Below are 14,974 nucleotides of genomic sequence, written 5' to 3'. Positions count from 1 at the left end.
GGCAAATCGCAGGTGACATCAGCAGTACCTGGATGACTCCCACCAAGGAGGAATGGCCAAACCAGATGGGTGAGAACAAGCCCAATGTGATGCACACCTACCCTTGCTAAATAAACGCTGCTGGTCAGCCTCTAGCCCACAAGCCCCTCTTGGTCCGCATGTGTTGTAATAAGCAACACAACTGTAGGCTGACCCCAGCCTGGGATTGCAAGGCTTTGCTGCAGCTGTGCTTCATGAAAAGCACTTCAGTGTTTTTCAACCTACTGCCTAGGACCTGGGGAGGTCCAAGTCAAGCTCCAGAGTAGACAACTGACATAAGGCCACCAGTCCCAGCCCTTTGCAGGGTTTGCTGCCTCATGAGCAGGGCTGAGTTGTCAACCTGTTTCTGAAGTGAAAGGGCAATGACCCAAAGGTTCCCAGAGGAAGTTCCTTCCCCGTCAAGAATGTAGATACAAAGACATAGGTGGACAGGAAGTAGAATTTATTGGTGAGTATTAAGAGGGGGGCAGCACATTGGAAGCCCTCATGAGTGCAGGGCCCGCCACTTGTCCAGAGGGCCACGATTGGGGATGTACTTGACCCCACAGCCATCTGGGATGAGCCGCTTTTCAGCCACCATGTCTTCAAATTCATCAGCATTGAACTTGGTGAAGCCCCACTTCTTTGAGATGTGGATCTAGGGAGCAATGGAAAGAACTGAGTCAGGAGGCCTGGGGCAAAGAAAGGTGGGAGAAGGGGGCTGCAGCACTACATACCTTCTGGCGGCCAGGAAACTTGAACTTGGCCCTGCGCAGGGCCTCAATCACATGCTCCTTGTTCTGCAGCTTGGTGCGGATGGACATGATAACTTGGCCAATGTGAACCCTGGCCACAGTGCCCTGGGGCTTTCCAAAGGCACCTCGCATGCCTGTTTGGAGCCTACATTGGGGTAGTGCAAGGTCAGAAACACGAACATCCACCGGAAAGGCCTGTCTCCAAGGTCCCTTAGAGCAACCCATACAACCAACAGGCTGCGTACACTACCAAGGAAGCTGCTGTGTGCAGCCATTGCACACTGGGTCCCCATGAGGAAAGGAACTCAGTCGGCTTAATTGGCTGCGGAGCATCCCAAGAACCACTGAAAAGGCGCCACTGGGCTCCTCTGCCAGCTTCAGCTACCTGCTGGCAAGATGGTTGTCATTCAGCTAAAAGCAAGAAGAGCTACTCCCATCACCATTGTTTCCCCTAACCTGTGGGGAAGAGCTTGCTAAGACTTACTCATGCTTTGTTTGTATCTGCAACAGTCCACAGGAAGGGGTCCTGAGTGACCACTGAAAGTCACTTGCCAGCCTGGCTTTTCTAGTAGCCATAGTGGCTGAGTCACTGGGGCCACCTCTATGCTCTGATAAAATAATGTAAGCCTAATAATGTAGAGACTCCAACTGCCTTAAAAGGCCCAGACCAAGCTCACCTGTCAGCCCCAGCACAGGACAACATCTTGTTGATGCGGATGACGTGGAAGGGGTGGAGCCGCACCCGGATATGGAAGCCATCTTTGCCACAACTTTTTACCATGTACTTATTCGCACAAATTCGGGCAGCCTCCAGGGCTAGGTAGGGAGAAGAAAAGCAGCAAAGTGAGAGAAGATAATAGAGAAACATTCACCACGACTATCTCCAGCTCGGGGGAATTGTGTTGGCTGAGTTTTGTAAGGCTCATGTTTCATCAACTCCCAATTCCAGTGCAGGTGTATGTGGGTGGGGTTGAGGGAGCACGGAGGAAGGACTGGGGGGTGACGAACAAAGAATCCTGCCTTACCTTCAGAGGACAGCTGCTCATATTCATCTGACACCATGTGGCCACAAAGCGGAAACTCATCCACTTTTGCCTTTTTCCGCCCCAGGTCAAAAATGCGAATCTTGGCATCTAAAAGGATTGGGTAAGTATGCAGGGGGTGTCACAGACGGACGCTGAGTCCGCAGAGCCAACCAGTGCAGGGGCTCTTCCACTACTTACCAGGGACACCTCGGCAGAAGCGAGACTTTGGGTACGGCTTGTTCTTACAATACCGGTAACTGCAGGGGAGTGAAAAAACACAGGTTAGGTGAGGTTCACAGAAAGCCCAACAGGCACTTTGCCCCTCAAGGAACAACCCAAACGAGGGACGGAAAAAGGGTGGGGAATGCACGTCCACTTCTAAACCGTTTCCATTCGGGGAAATAAACTACAAAGCAACAGTTGGCTGCTGCAACACAGAGAACACCCAAGACTAGAAACAACAGCCACCATCTTCCGTTACTTTGTCTTACGCTTCCTATAAACACTTTGCAACAAACTTTCCTAGTTAAAAATTCTCTCTTCAAGACACTGCGTACTACAAAATCGCCGCATTATCACTGCACAGCTCAGGTCACCCAATTTAAGACTTTCGGGCACGTGGCACTAAATCCACCTCCGAGCCGAGTGGAAATGCGTCTGGCGCCCCCTGTAGGACACAGGAGGCGGCCGCACCCGTTTTTCCCGGACTGCCCTTCACGTCCGACAACGCACGCGGCACGTCGCCCGGAAATAAGACAGAGAACGCACACAAAGGCCCCAAGAGCGTATCGAGCGCCCGAAAATACGGTGAGCTTGCAGGACACAGGCAGAGATATGAGGGAACCGTCGCTTCCACACCGACACGGGAAAGAAGGAACAGACAGTAATATTGCTGACTAAAAAATAGCCGGGAGGTGTAAAACATAGGGTCAGTTCCCAAGACAGGGCCGCCGCACGGGGGAGGCTCCACCCCACAATTGTTTTCAGCGGCCATAGGCACTTCTTTCCCCGCCCGTTTCCCAGCAGTGAAAGTACACGGATTCAAGACTCACCAACGGGCGGGGCGGCGGCCCATGGCGACACCAGGATCTTCAGTGGCTGCAACGAAAAAGAGAGAGTCGGAACGGAAGACCAGAACAGACCTAAAAGGTGTGAGAACCAGCAACGGCACTGCAAGAGACGACAACTGCGCTTACTCACCACACCGAAGGGAAAGAGGCGCTCCTCCGCCTGCGCATGGCTTATATACGCGGTCTGTCTGCGCGCGTAAGAACCATAGAGTCCTGGCGAAGACGGGTGGACGCTCTGTCAGACGTCATGACCATAGACGCAGCCGCTCTTGGCGCTTGCGCTCGGGCGTAGCCCGGCACATGCGCAGATCAGAGAGGTGACCGGGTACCAGGGCCGCGGGTGGCCAGCTGACGAATGGGGCTTCGCCACATGGTCGCGAGAAGCCCGCTTCCGGCTGGCCATCTTGGGCGTAGAACTCTTGCCCTAGGCTTTGCCGTTAACTGTGACAGACGTATATTTCTGAGAGTGGAAAAAAGGAAAGTAACCTAGGTGGGCCTCCCGGCGACCGCGAGAGTGTCCCTGAGCTTGCACGGGTCTCGGACACGCGCTCCGTGCCTCCTTCTAGGCTAGAGGCCCCGGCGGTGAAGCGCCATACGGGGATCTGGGCCCGCGTTCCTTTGTCAACCCGGGAGGCCGGAGGGGGAGACCCATTCCCCTACCGGAGAGGCTGGACCAGGCCTTGCTGGGAGCCATGCCCCGTATCCCCGTTTCCTGGAGACCCAGGGTTCGCACATTGCCGCGGGGAAGAGGTCGAGGAGAAATCTCCACGGAGACTCACGGCCTGGGAAACCCCGGGGCATCTCTAGCCCCGCTCCGCCCACCCTGACCCGCACCGTCCCGACCAGCTGCGTCTCGGGCGCCGCCTCCCATGAGCCGCTGTCGCCTGGGCACCGCCCCACCTCGCCCTTCCCACTCCACTGTGCTCAAGAGTCCCTCCGGGTGCGTCTGGGGGTCGTGGGGAAGCAGGGCCGCCCCCACCCGCCCACGGGGCAGCATCCGGGGAGAGGTGCGCAGAGCAGGCGGGCGTCCTGGGGGAAGTGGCATCTGGAGGTATCTGTCCACCATTCTGCAGGTGGGGCGCGGTGGGGTAACAAAGTCTTCCCGTCCTTTGACAGGAAGGACGGGAGGAAATCCTGCTCGAGCGCACCTGTTTTCCAGGATGATATGTCGCTTTTATAAATGGCTGCAGGTCCCTTTGAGAAAAGCTTGGGACGATTTCTGGGGTGCACTTGCAGCAATGGTGCAAGGTCCTTCCCAGGGGAACCTAGCCTCCCTTTCCATCATGGGACTCTGGATCCCGGCGGTGACTTAGGTCTGGAAACTGGGTTCGAGGCTGTAACACCACTGGGGCAGTACAAGTCAGGAATTGCGGCGGAGTGCCGTGGCTCACGCCTGTGATCTCAGCACTTTGAGGGGCGGAGGTGGGCGGATCACTTGAGCCCAGGAATTTGAGACCTGGACAACATGGCGAAAAACCGCCTCTACAAAAATTAAAAACTAAAAATTGGCTGGGCGCAGTGGCTCACGCCTGTAATTCCAGCACTTTGGGAGGCCGAGGCGGGCGGATCATGAGATCAGCAGATCGAGACCAGCCTGGCCAACATGGTGAAACCCCGTCTCTACTAAAAATACAAAAATTAGCCGGGCATGCTGGCTGGTGCCTGTAATCCCAGCTGCTTCGGAGGCTGAAGCAGGAGAATCGCTTGAACCCGGGAGGCGGAGGTTGCAGTGAGCCGAGACCACGCCATTGCACTCCAGCCTGGGTGACAGAGCGAGACTCCGTCTCAGAAAAAAAAAAAAAAAAAAAAATATATATATATATATATATATATATATATATATATATATATATTTAAAAATTAGCCAGGCGTGGCGGCACACTCTAATCCCAGCTGAGGTGGGAGGATCGCTTGAGCTCAGGAGGCAGAGATTGCAGTGAGCTGAGATCACACCACTGTACTCCAGCCTGGGCAACAGAGCAAGACTGTCTCAAAAAAATTCGTGTATGGCTGGGCGCCCTGGCTCACGCCTGTAATCCGAGCGCTTTGGGAGGCCGAGGCGGGCGGATTACCTGAGGTCAGGAGTTCAAGGCCAACCTGGCCAACATGGTGAAACCCTGTCTACTAAAAATACAAAAATGAGCTGGGTGTGGTGGCACACACCTGTAATACTAGCTACTTGGGAGGCTGAGGCAGGAGAATTGCTTGAGCCCGGAAGACAGAGGTTGCAGTGAGCCGAGATCATGCCACTGCACTCCAGCCTAGTCTACAGAGAGAAACTATCTCAGAAAATAATAATAATAATAATCTGCCTACAGGGCGGGTGCAGTGGCTCACGCCTATAATCCCAGCATTTTGGGAGGCCGAGGTGGGTGGATCAATTGAGGTCAGGAGTTGGAGACCAGCCTGGCCAACAGGGTGAAACCACGTCTCTACTAAAAATATAAAAAAATTAGCTGGGCATGGTGGCGCATGCCTGTAATCTCAGCTACTCGGGAGGCTGAGGCAGGAGAATCTGGCTTGAACCTGGGAGGTGGAGGTTTGAGTGAGCCAAGATCACACCACTGCACTCCAGCCTGGGACCACAGAGCAAGACTCATCTGTCTCAGAAAAAAAAGAAAAAAGAAATTGCACCTACAGTCTCCTCACTCTCTAGTGGGCGTTAAAATGAACTTTCTGTAGCCAGTTTGGGCAGACGGAGGATACAGCCTAATCCTGGGTGCCCTAGTAGGTCGTGCAGGCTGTTCTCTGCACAAGGACATCTTCCTGGGGAGCGAGAGGGCTGAAATCCCTCCCGTGTCCTCGCCTCCAGCCGAGTACCTGCCCCGAGAGCAGAGTGCCTCTTGCTGATCCGCACATAAGCCTGCAGGGGTGGGTGGGGGCCCTGGAGCCCAGACAGGCACCAAGGAATCTTGCAGCCCTACAAGGTGAGGACGGGGGAACTGTTGGAGTTCCACCTGTTGGCGCCTCTCCCTCCTGACCTTCCCACGGGAATCCTTCCAACCGTTGGCTCAAAGAAATTGAAGTGGGTTTCTCCATTGCTACCCTCGCCATCTAGGACTCCACTGTCTTTTTTTTTTTCTGAGATGGAGTTTCGCTCTTATTGCCCAGGCTGGAGTGCAATGGCACGATCTTGGCCCACCGCAACCTCTGCCTCCCGGGTTCGAGCGATTCTCCTGCCTCAGCCTCCCGAGTAGCTGGGATCACAGGCATGTGCCACCATGCCTGGCTTATTTTGTATTTTTAGTAGAGACAGGGTTTCTCCATGTGGGTCAGGCTGGTCTCAAACTCCTGACCTCAGGTGATCTGCCCGCCTCAGCCTCCCAATGTGCTGGAATTACAGGTGTGAGCCACCACGCCCGGCTTTTTTTTTTTTTAATTGAGACAGGGTCTTGCTCTGTTGCCCAGACTGGAATGCAGTGGCATGATCAACACTCACTGCAGCCTCGAACTCCTGGGCTCCAGAGATGCTCCTGCCTCAGCCTCCCAATCGGCTGGGACTACAGGCACACGTCACCATGCCTGGATAACTATTTTTTTCTTTTGTAGAGATGGGGCCTTATTAGGTTGCCCAGACTGGTCTTGAACTGCTGGAGCCAAGTGATCCTCCTGCCTTAACCCTAACCCAAAGTGCGGGGATTACAGGCAGGAGCCAACGTGCTTGGCCAGACTCCATGGTCTCTTACCTGGACCAGGACGATGGCCCCACCCAGGCCCTCAGAACTGTGGGATGAGGTGTTTGCTTCTGGCTCACCCACGAGAAAGAAACTCCCGGAAGGAAGGGACCGTGTCTGGAGCGCTCCAACTCCAGGCCCCAGACTGCAGGTATCCCTTGCCAACAGAGCTGAGGCCAGCAGGGGAAACCATTCCTGCCGCCTGGACTAAGAATGAGATCCTCTTGAAAAAAGCAATGCTGAGAAGTGGGCTCTTCCCATCACGCCACCAGAGTCCCAGGAAGCCAGGGATGTGGGTGTCTAATGGTCCGGGACAAGATGATGGGAAACTTCACATGGAGAAGAAAATGGCCAAGAATGACTGAAACTGTCTGCAAGGTCCTGCTGAGGGAGCTGGCAGGTGCACCAGGTATGGCGAGATGCAAAGCAAGGAGCCCACTGCATTGTTCCCTGGAAGGACAAGTGCAGAGGAGACCACAGATGCCTGCGCATTTAGCGGGAGTATGGCAGTGCCATCATGGGGGAAAGGCTGTGTGACAAATGGTATGGAGGAGACTGACTGTCCCTTAGAAAATGGGAAAGGAGCCAGGCGCGGTGGCTCACGCCTGTCATCCCAGCACTTTGGGAGGCCGAGGCGGGGGGATTACTTGAGGTCAGGAGTTCAAGACCAGGCTGGCCAACATGGTGAAACCCCGTCTCTACTAAAAATGCAAAAACTAGCTGGGCGTCGTGGCTCACGCCTGTAATCCCAGCTACTCGGTAGGCTGAGGTGGGAGAATTGCTTAAACCCAGGAGGTGAATGTTGCAGTGAGCCGAGATTGTGCCACTGCACTCCAGCCTGGGTGACAGAGTGAGACTCTTTCAAAAAAAAAAAAAAAAAAAAGAACAGAACAAACATAAGAAAATGAAGCATCAGTGTTCTTGAACCCAGCAATCCTACCCCTTGATACGTCAGCAAGAGCAATTCTCCCTTCTCGCTAAGGCCACATTCCGTGCCATGGCCTTCGTGGCATGGTTTGTGGCACACCAGGAGCTGAAGCCCTGGGGTTGCATCACTCAGGGTGGGAATGATCAAATGTGTTGCATCCAAGCTCTGAAATCCTCTGCAGGAGCACAGGAGTCAACTGTATGTCTCCAGGGCCACAGACAAAGAGCTGAGAAACCCTGTTGAATGACGGAAGCAGTCAGCAGAATAGGAATGCAGCACAGGGACAGTTACGGTGGGCAAAACCATACACACAAAAAATCCACAGGTGCAGGGCAGTGGCTCACGCCTGTCATCCAAGCACTTTGGGAGGCCGAGACGGGCAGATCGCTTGAAGCCAGAAATAGGAGACCAACCTGGGCAACAGGGTGAGACCTCGTCTCTACAAAAAAATAAAATTAGCTGGCGTGGTGGCACATGCCTGTAGTCCTAGTTACTCCAGAAGCTGAGGTGGGAGGATCACTTGAGTCTGGGACATCAAGGCTGCCGTGAGCTATGATCACACCACTGCACTCCAGCCTGGGTGACAAAGCGAGGCCCTGTCTCAGAAAACTAAAATACAATTGAACAAACACATTCCAAATGACACCACATTTTAAATGACCCCTTTGGGAGGGAGGGGAACAGGACTAGGAAACAGGGAAGAAGGAAAAAGCGAAAAGCTACAGTTCTCCCATCTAATTTTCAGCTACCTAAAAAGCTGTTAGCCCAAAAGGTGCTGGTGAGGCTGTGGTGTAAACGCTGAGGGTACAATGCGAGGGACGGACAGTATCAAAGGTAGGGTCTTTTGGGGAGGCAATTCCCTAGTGTCTCTTACAATTTTAAATGCAGGCCACACAAGGTGGGACACATCTGTAAAACCAGCACTTTGAGAGGCCAAGGAGGGAGGACTTGAGCCCAGGGGTTCAAGACCAGCCTGGGCAACACAGTGAGACCCTGTCTGTACAAAAAGAAGTTTTCTAAAAAAAGCCAGGGATGGTGGCACACACTTGTGGTCCCAGCAGCTCAGGAGGCTGAAATAGGAAGATCACTTGAGCCCAGGAGGTTGAGGCGGTGGTGAGCTGTGATCGAGCCACTCCACTCCAGCCTGAGCGAGAGACTGAGATCCTGTCTCAAAAAAAAAAAAAAAAATTTTTTTTAATGTACATATATCTCGACCCAGCAATTCCACTTACAGGTAATTATTCTAGAGAGAGATGGATGCACGTTCAAGGCTGTGTTCATAGTAAATGCAAGGTAGAAATAATAATGCTTTAAAAGTACATCAAATGGAGGCCCGGTGCAGTGGCACATGCCTGTAATCCCAGCTACTCGGGAGGCTGAGGCAGGAGAATCACTTGAGCCCAGGAGGTGGAGGTTGTGGTGAGCTGAGATCACGCCATTGCACTCCAGCCTGGGCAACATGAGTGAAACTCTCTGTCTCAAAAAAAGAAAAAAAAAAGTTTAAAGTACATCAGGCCGGGCGCGGTGGCTCATGCCTGTAATCCCAGCACTTTGGGAGGCCGAGGCTGGTGCATCACTGAGGTCAGGAATTTGAGACCAGCCTGACCAACCCAGGTGAGAGGTGAGAGGATCCCTTCGGCCTGGGAGGCAAAGGTTGCAATGAGCCGAGATGGTGCCACTGCACTCAGCCTGGGCGACAACAGTGAGACTCTATCTCAAAAACAAAAAAGTTGAAATTATAAAAAAGCTAAAACAAACAAACAAACAAAACAAAATCACTACAAAACGTGTAGCATAACGGTTTTTTTTGTTTTTGTTTTTGAGACGGAGTCTCACTGTGTCACCCAGGCTGGAGTGCAGTGGTGCGATCTCGGCTTGCTGCAACCTTCACCTCCCGGGTTCAAGCGATTCTTCTGCCTCAGCCTCCCGAGTAGCTGGGACTACAGGCACACGCCACCACGCCCAGCTAATTTTTGTATTTTTAGTAGAAACGAGGTTTCACCATATTAGCCAGGCTGGTCTCGAACTCCTGACCTCGTGATCCACGCGCCTCAGCCTCCCAAAGTGCTGGGATTACAGGCGTGAGCCACCGCGCCCGGCTGCATAATGGGTCTTAACTTGGTTAATTATGTGGGTGATTGCACAGAAAAATAGTATAAATAACTTTATGCTTTTTTATACATGGGATAACTTGCTTCAAGTTGTTTCAAAAACTTTTTTTTTTTTTTTTTTTTGAGACAGAATCTTGCTCTATCACCCAGGCTGGAGTGCCGTGGTGCGATCTCGGCTCAGTGCAACCTCTGCCTCCTGGGTTCAAGCGATTCTCCTGCCTCAGCCTCCTGAGTAGTTGGGATTATAGGCGAGGGCGCCACCACGCCCGGCTAATTTTGTATTTTTATTAGAGACAGAGTTTCACTATGTTGGTCAGGCTGGTCTCAAACTCCTGACCTCAAACGATCCACCCGCCTCGGCCTCCCAAAGTGCTGGGATCACAGGCGTGAGCCACCGCGCCCGGCCTCAAACACCTCTCAATGATTCGCTTGAGTATGTGTAAAGTGATGCACAGGCCACCCTGAAGACCTTGGTGGTTTCTATTGAAACTACACATCAAGCCGGGCGCGGCGGCCGGTGCCCGGTGCCCAGAATCCCAGCACTTTGTGAGGCTGGGGTGGATCACCTGAGCCCAGGAATCCCAGACCAACCTGGGCGAAAAAGCGAGACCCCATCTCTACAAAAAGTAAAAAATTAGCCGGACATGGTGGTGGCGTGCGGCTGTAGTCCCAGCTACACGGAAGGCTGAGGCTGGAGGTTGAAGCCCTCGCTGGGGTGGAGAGGTCAAGGCTGTAGTGAGCCCTCATCGCGCCACTGCACTCCAGACTGGGCGCAGAGTGAGACCCCGACTCAAAAAGAAAGAAAAGGAAAGAAAGAAGGAAAGAAAGGAAGAAAGAAAGAGAATTACAAATAAAGCTACACATCCACTTCTACACTTCTGCGTGGACTCGAGCGTTCAAGATGGGCGTGGCAACCCGATGACAGGAAACCCTACACGGGCGTGCTCCCAGCAGGCTCCTCCGTGAGGGCCACCAGCCACGGGAAACCACGACCTTGTCCCTCACCAGCAAAAGCTCAGCCTGCGGCTCCGCGAGCGTGGACCGTTCCGTGGCCATGAGCGGGAAGAACCACGGGCCCCCGCCAAGGGCTGGGATGGATCTCGCGGGCGGGAGGCGGAGGGTACTCGGCCCACCCCAGCGGAGGACACCGCGTGGGTCCGCTGAGATAACGCTCCGCGGTGATGGACTCCACGACTCCCGGAGCAGAGCCCTGGCTGCGCTGCACCGCGGGAGGGAGGGGCTGCGTCTACTGCGGGGCCACGAGAGGGAGGGGCCGGGGCCGGGGCGGGACAGGAACCCGCGCAAGCGCGGAAATGCCCACGGCCGCGCCCTCCCGCGCGCACCGCGGCGACACCCGGGCCGCCCTCGGAAGGCACGGACGTCGCGCCGCGCTCCCGGGGCGCTTCACTTGCGCCCACGGCCGACGCCCCGGCAGCGGCGGGCAGGTGCCACGACCTCTGGACGTTTCTCGCCCCTTCTCGGGAATGGAACGCTTAGAGAAGCGCAGGTCCACACCCAAAACACAAGGCGGCACTGTTGCGTGTGCACCGGCGACTCTGCGGCCAGCGCCCTGGGTCTCGCCCCGGGAACGCCTAGGAGCCTGAGAGCGCCGCGCCACACCCGGCAGGGCCGCAGCGGCGCGCACGCGACGGGGTGTCGTCCACTGGGCAGCAGGAGCGTCAGTCAAGGGCGAGGGGCGGGAATTCCGTGCAATCTGAGCATGGTCATTGGCGAGGACAGGCGAAGAGGAGGACGGATAGGCGGGGCTGGGCGGGGCTTCCCGTGGGCGCCTGGAGCTTACGAGGAGCGACCGAAGCGGAGGCGGGGAGCGAGGCAGCTGTGGGCCCCGGCGGGCGGAGACTAGGGCTGTCCCTCCACGCCCCGCCCCCGCCTCGGCACCGCCTTCCGCGCCTGCGAGTCCTGGGCCGGCCCTGCGGGGCATGCGCCGAGTCCCCTTCCTTTGCAGACCGGTGGTCACTGTCTTCCCCCGGGGACGAGGCGGACAGGCGTCCCCTGAGATCAGGGCCCGGGAAGCCCCGTGAGCCGCTCTCGCCTCGGCGCCGTCGAGGGGCCGCCCCGCCCTTCCCACTCCACTGTGCTGCGAAAGTGCCTCGGGGCGCGTCTGGGGGGTCGTGGGGAAGCAGGGCCGCGCCCACCCGGCAGCGTCCAGGGAGAGGTGGGCAGAGCGGGGCGGGCGGCCGTCTTGGGGGAAGTGGCGTCTGGAGGTGTCTGTGCACCATTCCGCGGTGGCGCGCGGTGGGGTAACAAAGTCTTCCCCGTCCCTTGACAGCGGTGGCCGCCGGGGAGGGAATCCTGCTCTGCTGCGGGCGGTCGTGGGCTGGGGCGCTTCCTGGCCTGACTGTCTCCTGGGGGAGGTAGGAAAGGCGAGCCCCGCAGAGAAGGCGGTGGCTTCCCTCGACGTGGGTGCCAACAGGAGCCATCCCTCCAGCCGGTCTTCCCGCGGGAGGGTGCCTGGGAACACCCGCAGGGCTGGTTCCAGCACCCATGGGACCGCTGGGTCCAGCCCAGTGTTTCCGGGGAAGCCCCGCCTTACCCGCCAACCTTCCCGCACCGGGAGGGTTCCCAGCTGCTGGTGATGCTGCTCAGGCGACTCCCCGCAGCGCCACCACCCACCCCCCCCCCCCCGGGAGCCGGCCGCTGGGTTTGGCCCGTCCGCCCTGGTTCCTCTTTGCTGGGCTCTGAGGCCCGGCGGGACTTCTCCGCGGCGGCTCTGGCGACCCAGCATCTCTTTGCCCTGGGGTCAGACGGGCTCCCAAGGAATTGCATCCCGGTGGAGAAGACGCTTCCTTCCCTCTCCCTTCCTCTCCTCCGCCCCCTTTTGCTCTCTTGTCCTTGCACTTTGCCTTGTCCGTGTGTCCGGCTCTGTGTGTGTGTGACTGACGCGAGCCCTTAGTCACCTCTTGCTACTATTTTCTCCCCTCGTTATCACTTGTCTCTTGACTGTGTGGTTTGCGGGTTGTGCTTGGTCACAGAGGGGATTTTAGTTTTCGTGTCATCAGAATCTCCAGGCTTTCCTGATGGCTTCTGGGGGTTCTTGTCGGTTTGTTTCCTTCTGGCTCACGCCGTGTCTTGCCCCCTGGACGCTGGGCACCGGTTCCGACTACTGGGTAACAGACGACTTCACGTTTCGGTCCTTCCCCACCTAGCACTCGTCTCACCCCCCCAGCACTCGTGTCACCCCCCCAGGGTTCTGAGGGACAGGCTCTGGGAGGGCTCTCGGGGAGCCAGGACTGTGGCTCAGGGTCCCTCTCAGGCTGCGGTCAGGTGTCCACTGGGGCCCAGCCATCCTATCTGACTGGGTGGGGAGCCCTCGTGATGACTCTCCCTCTGGAGGCTGTGGCAGGAGGCCTCAGTTCCTCCCCACCGGGCCTCCTCCCCAGGGCTGCTGGGCTTCCCCCGGACCTGCAATCCAGTCGAACCAGCAGGAGAGGGCGCCCCAGACCCGGCCACAGTCTCTTCATGGCCTGGTCTCCTAAGTGACTCGCCTCGCCTCCGCTGTGGTTTTTATTGGTCTCACAGGTCCACCCTGGCACGTGCTGGAGAGGGCGCCACGCTCAGGGTGGAGGCTGTTCCTGAGTGCTGCGAGTCAGAAGCACCCTTGCACGTGTAGACCTGCGTCGGCTGCTGGAGATCCCGAGCGGGCCGCCTCAGGAACATGTCCTTGGTGTCAGCGGGAGCAGCAGGCCACCTCCTGGGGCTGACACTGGCCGGGGCCTGCATTTCTGAGGGCGGGGCGTGCTTTGACATCCTGAAAGGGTTGCAAAACCCATCACAGAGAACCCCAAGAAGGGAGACTCTGCCACCGAGACCCCGTGTGCCCCGCAGGGTCTGCGCCGTGTGCTCTCTGGCTCTTCATGGAAGCCTTTCCCAGCCCTGGTCGGGGAGCCCCGGTCCAACATCCCCAGGAGCCGGTGGGAAGCCCGTTCTGGTCTGCATGGCATGAGTGCCCCACGCCAGCCTGGGTGGCAGGATGTGCCCCCCACCTCCAATGCCCCCCTCCCAGGGGCTCATTCCTGCCCCTGTCCCCTCTCTGCCCCAGGTGGGGCGACCTCTCTCTGCAGACAGGGGAGGCCTCTCCTCCCCGCATGCAGCCCTGAAGGGGAGGGGCCGGGGCAGGGAGGGGGTGTGCCGCGTCGTCATGGTGAAGGCAGAGCAGCTCCTTTTTTCCGTGATGTGTCAGGTTGCTGGATATTGGGCTCCGGTCCCTGGCCTGGAGGGTGGGATGTGGAGGGCCAGGTGGGTCCTGGAAGGAGCTTTCCACTGGGGCCCCAGGAAGACCTTGGCGTCTCGTTTCCCTGGAGACGTGCCCCATCCTTCCCACTGGGACTGGCAAGTGACTTGCTGATGACGCTCTCCGTGGCTCTGAGTTTGTCACAGAGGTTCCGTGGGCGGTGAGTGCTTTTCCTGTTGGCCCGCGCCGCCTCTGGGCAATGCGGGGGCCCTTGGTGACAGCTCCTGGCCCCTTCCAAAGCCGCCTGGCCCTTCTTGAACCCGACGAGAGCAGGTTGCCGGGCCTTCCCTGAGGAATGTGTTCCTGGCAAGTGGGGACAGCCCCTCCCCCAGGGTGTCGGGTGCAGGGTCCTGGGGTGCTTCAGGACACGGTCAGGCCCACCGGCCCCCCACACTCCTGGGCCACCTGCCTGCTGGCTGTCCTCTGTGACCCTCTCTCCCCTGAGCCGAGGTGCCGGCCCGATCCCGCGGGAAGAACAGCGAGGAGGGCCGGCTCTCCCTGCTATGGGGGCCTCGGGGGCCTGGACGGGGACTGTGTCCTCCCTCCCCGGGCTGCCCGGCACCCTCGCTCAGGGAGTGCTCTCCTAGCGACCTGTTCGGCAGATGGGCACAGCCACGGCAGCAGCCAGACCCTGTCCCGGCCCATGCACCCACCTGGACGGATCGGCGCCCTCCTGGACTTACTGGCTCCATTGAGGGTCCCAAAGGAGCTGCCCCAGAGCACCCTAGGGGCGTCCGGACCCCTCGGCCCGCAGCAGCTACCAGCAGCCCAGGCAGGACCCAGGGGCTTCCGGGCACAGAGGCGCCGCTCCCTGGCTCGTGAGCCCAGGGCCTCTCCAGCCGTCCCCTGTTGGGGGCCTCCACTCCTGCTCTGGATCAAGGTCCTGCCCCTAGGGAGAGCTGGTGCCTTCGGGGGAGCGGGCCCTGGTTGCAGTTGGAGAGTGGGTCCAGGGATGGTGTTCTGCTTGGCTGCCGCCCTGCCTCCTGGGGGCCTCCCCAGATCCCCGGCTGCTGTCAGCTGGGGCTGAGGGGTCCTGTGGCCTAGGGGGCATCCTGGTTCGGGAGTGCCCTGCCCTGGACACCGTGTCCAGGAAGGATACATGCTCACCCTTTGTTGGGGGCCAGGCACAGGGTGAGGAGGC

The 14,974-nt window shown here is 57.7% G+C and overlaps 1 protein-coding gene, 1 long non-coding RNA gene and 1 other non-coding gene across 4 annotated transcripts; 1 reads left to right on the top strand and 2 right to left on the bottom strand.

Moving 5' to 3' along the window:
* Positions 1 to 339: 339 nt before the first annotated feature.
* On the bottom strand, positions 340 to 3,107 carry RPL10 (ribosomal protein L10). Of its 2 annotated transcripts, XM_063601713.1 has the most exons (7): positions 2,999 to 3,107; positions 2,851 to 2,896; positions 1,997 to 2,055; positions 1,799 to 1,906; positions 1,451 to 1,589; positions 756 to 918; positions 465 to 676 (listed from the first exon to the last, which is right to left on the bottom strand). In XM_063601713.1, exons 2-7 carry the CDS (start codon positions 2,871 to 2,873, stop codon positions 524 to 526), a joined length of 645 nt encoding a protein of 214 aa, XP_063457783.1. In that variant the 5' UTR covers positions 2,874 to 2,896; positions 2,999 to 3,107; the 3' UTR covers positions 465 to 523. The 2 variants fall into 2 exon arrangements, with proteins under 2 accessions (XP_054962725.1, XP_063457783.1); XM_055106750.2 differs by lacking the exons at positions 756 to 918; positions 2,999 to 3,107 and having other exon boundaries at positions 340 to 676; positions 2,851 to 2,988.
* On the bottom strand, positions 967 to 1,101 carry LOC112438570 (small nucleolar RNA SNORA70). The gene has a single exon (XR_003026976.1). It is a non-coding gene; the product is annotated as a small nucleolar RNA SNORA70 (small nucleolar RNA).
* Positions 3,108 to 3,675: 568 nt separating the features above from the next.
* LOC134729796 (uncharacterized) lies at positions 3,676 to 7,437 on the top strand. The gene is made up of 2 exons (XR_010111230.1): positions 3,676 to 3,808; positions 6,418 to 7,437. It is a non-coding gene; the product is annotated as an uncharacterized LOC134729796 (long non-coding RNA).
* Positions 7,438 to 14,974: the final 7,537 nt, after the last annotated feature.

This window comes from Pan paniscus, chromosome X, assembly GCF_029289425.2.
Source record: "Pan paniscus chromosome X, NHGRI_mPanPan1-v2.0_pri, whole genome shotgun sequence".
NCBI classification, from domain to species: domain Eukaryota; kingdom Metazoa; phylum Chordata; class Mammalia; order Primates; family Hominidae; genus Pan; species Pan paniscus.
Note: the sequence above shows the minus strand (reverse complement) of the source record. Positions and strands in the feature narration are given on the sequence as shown.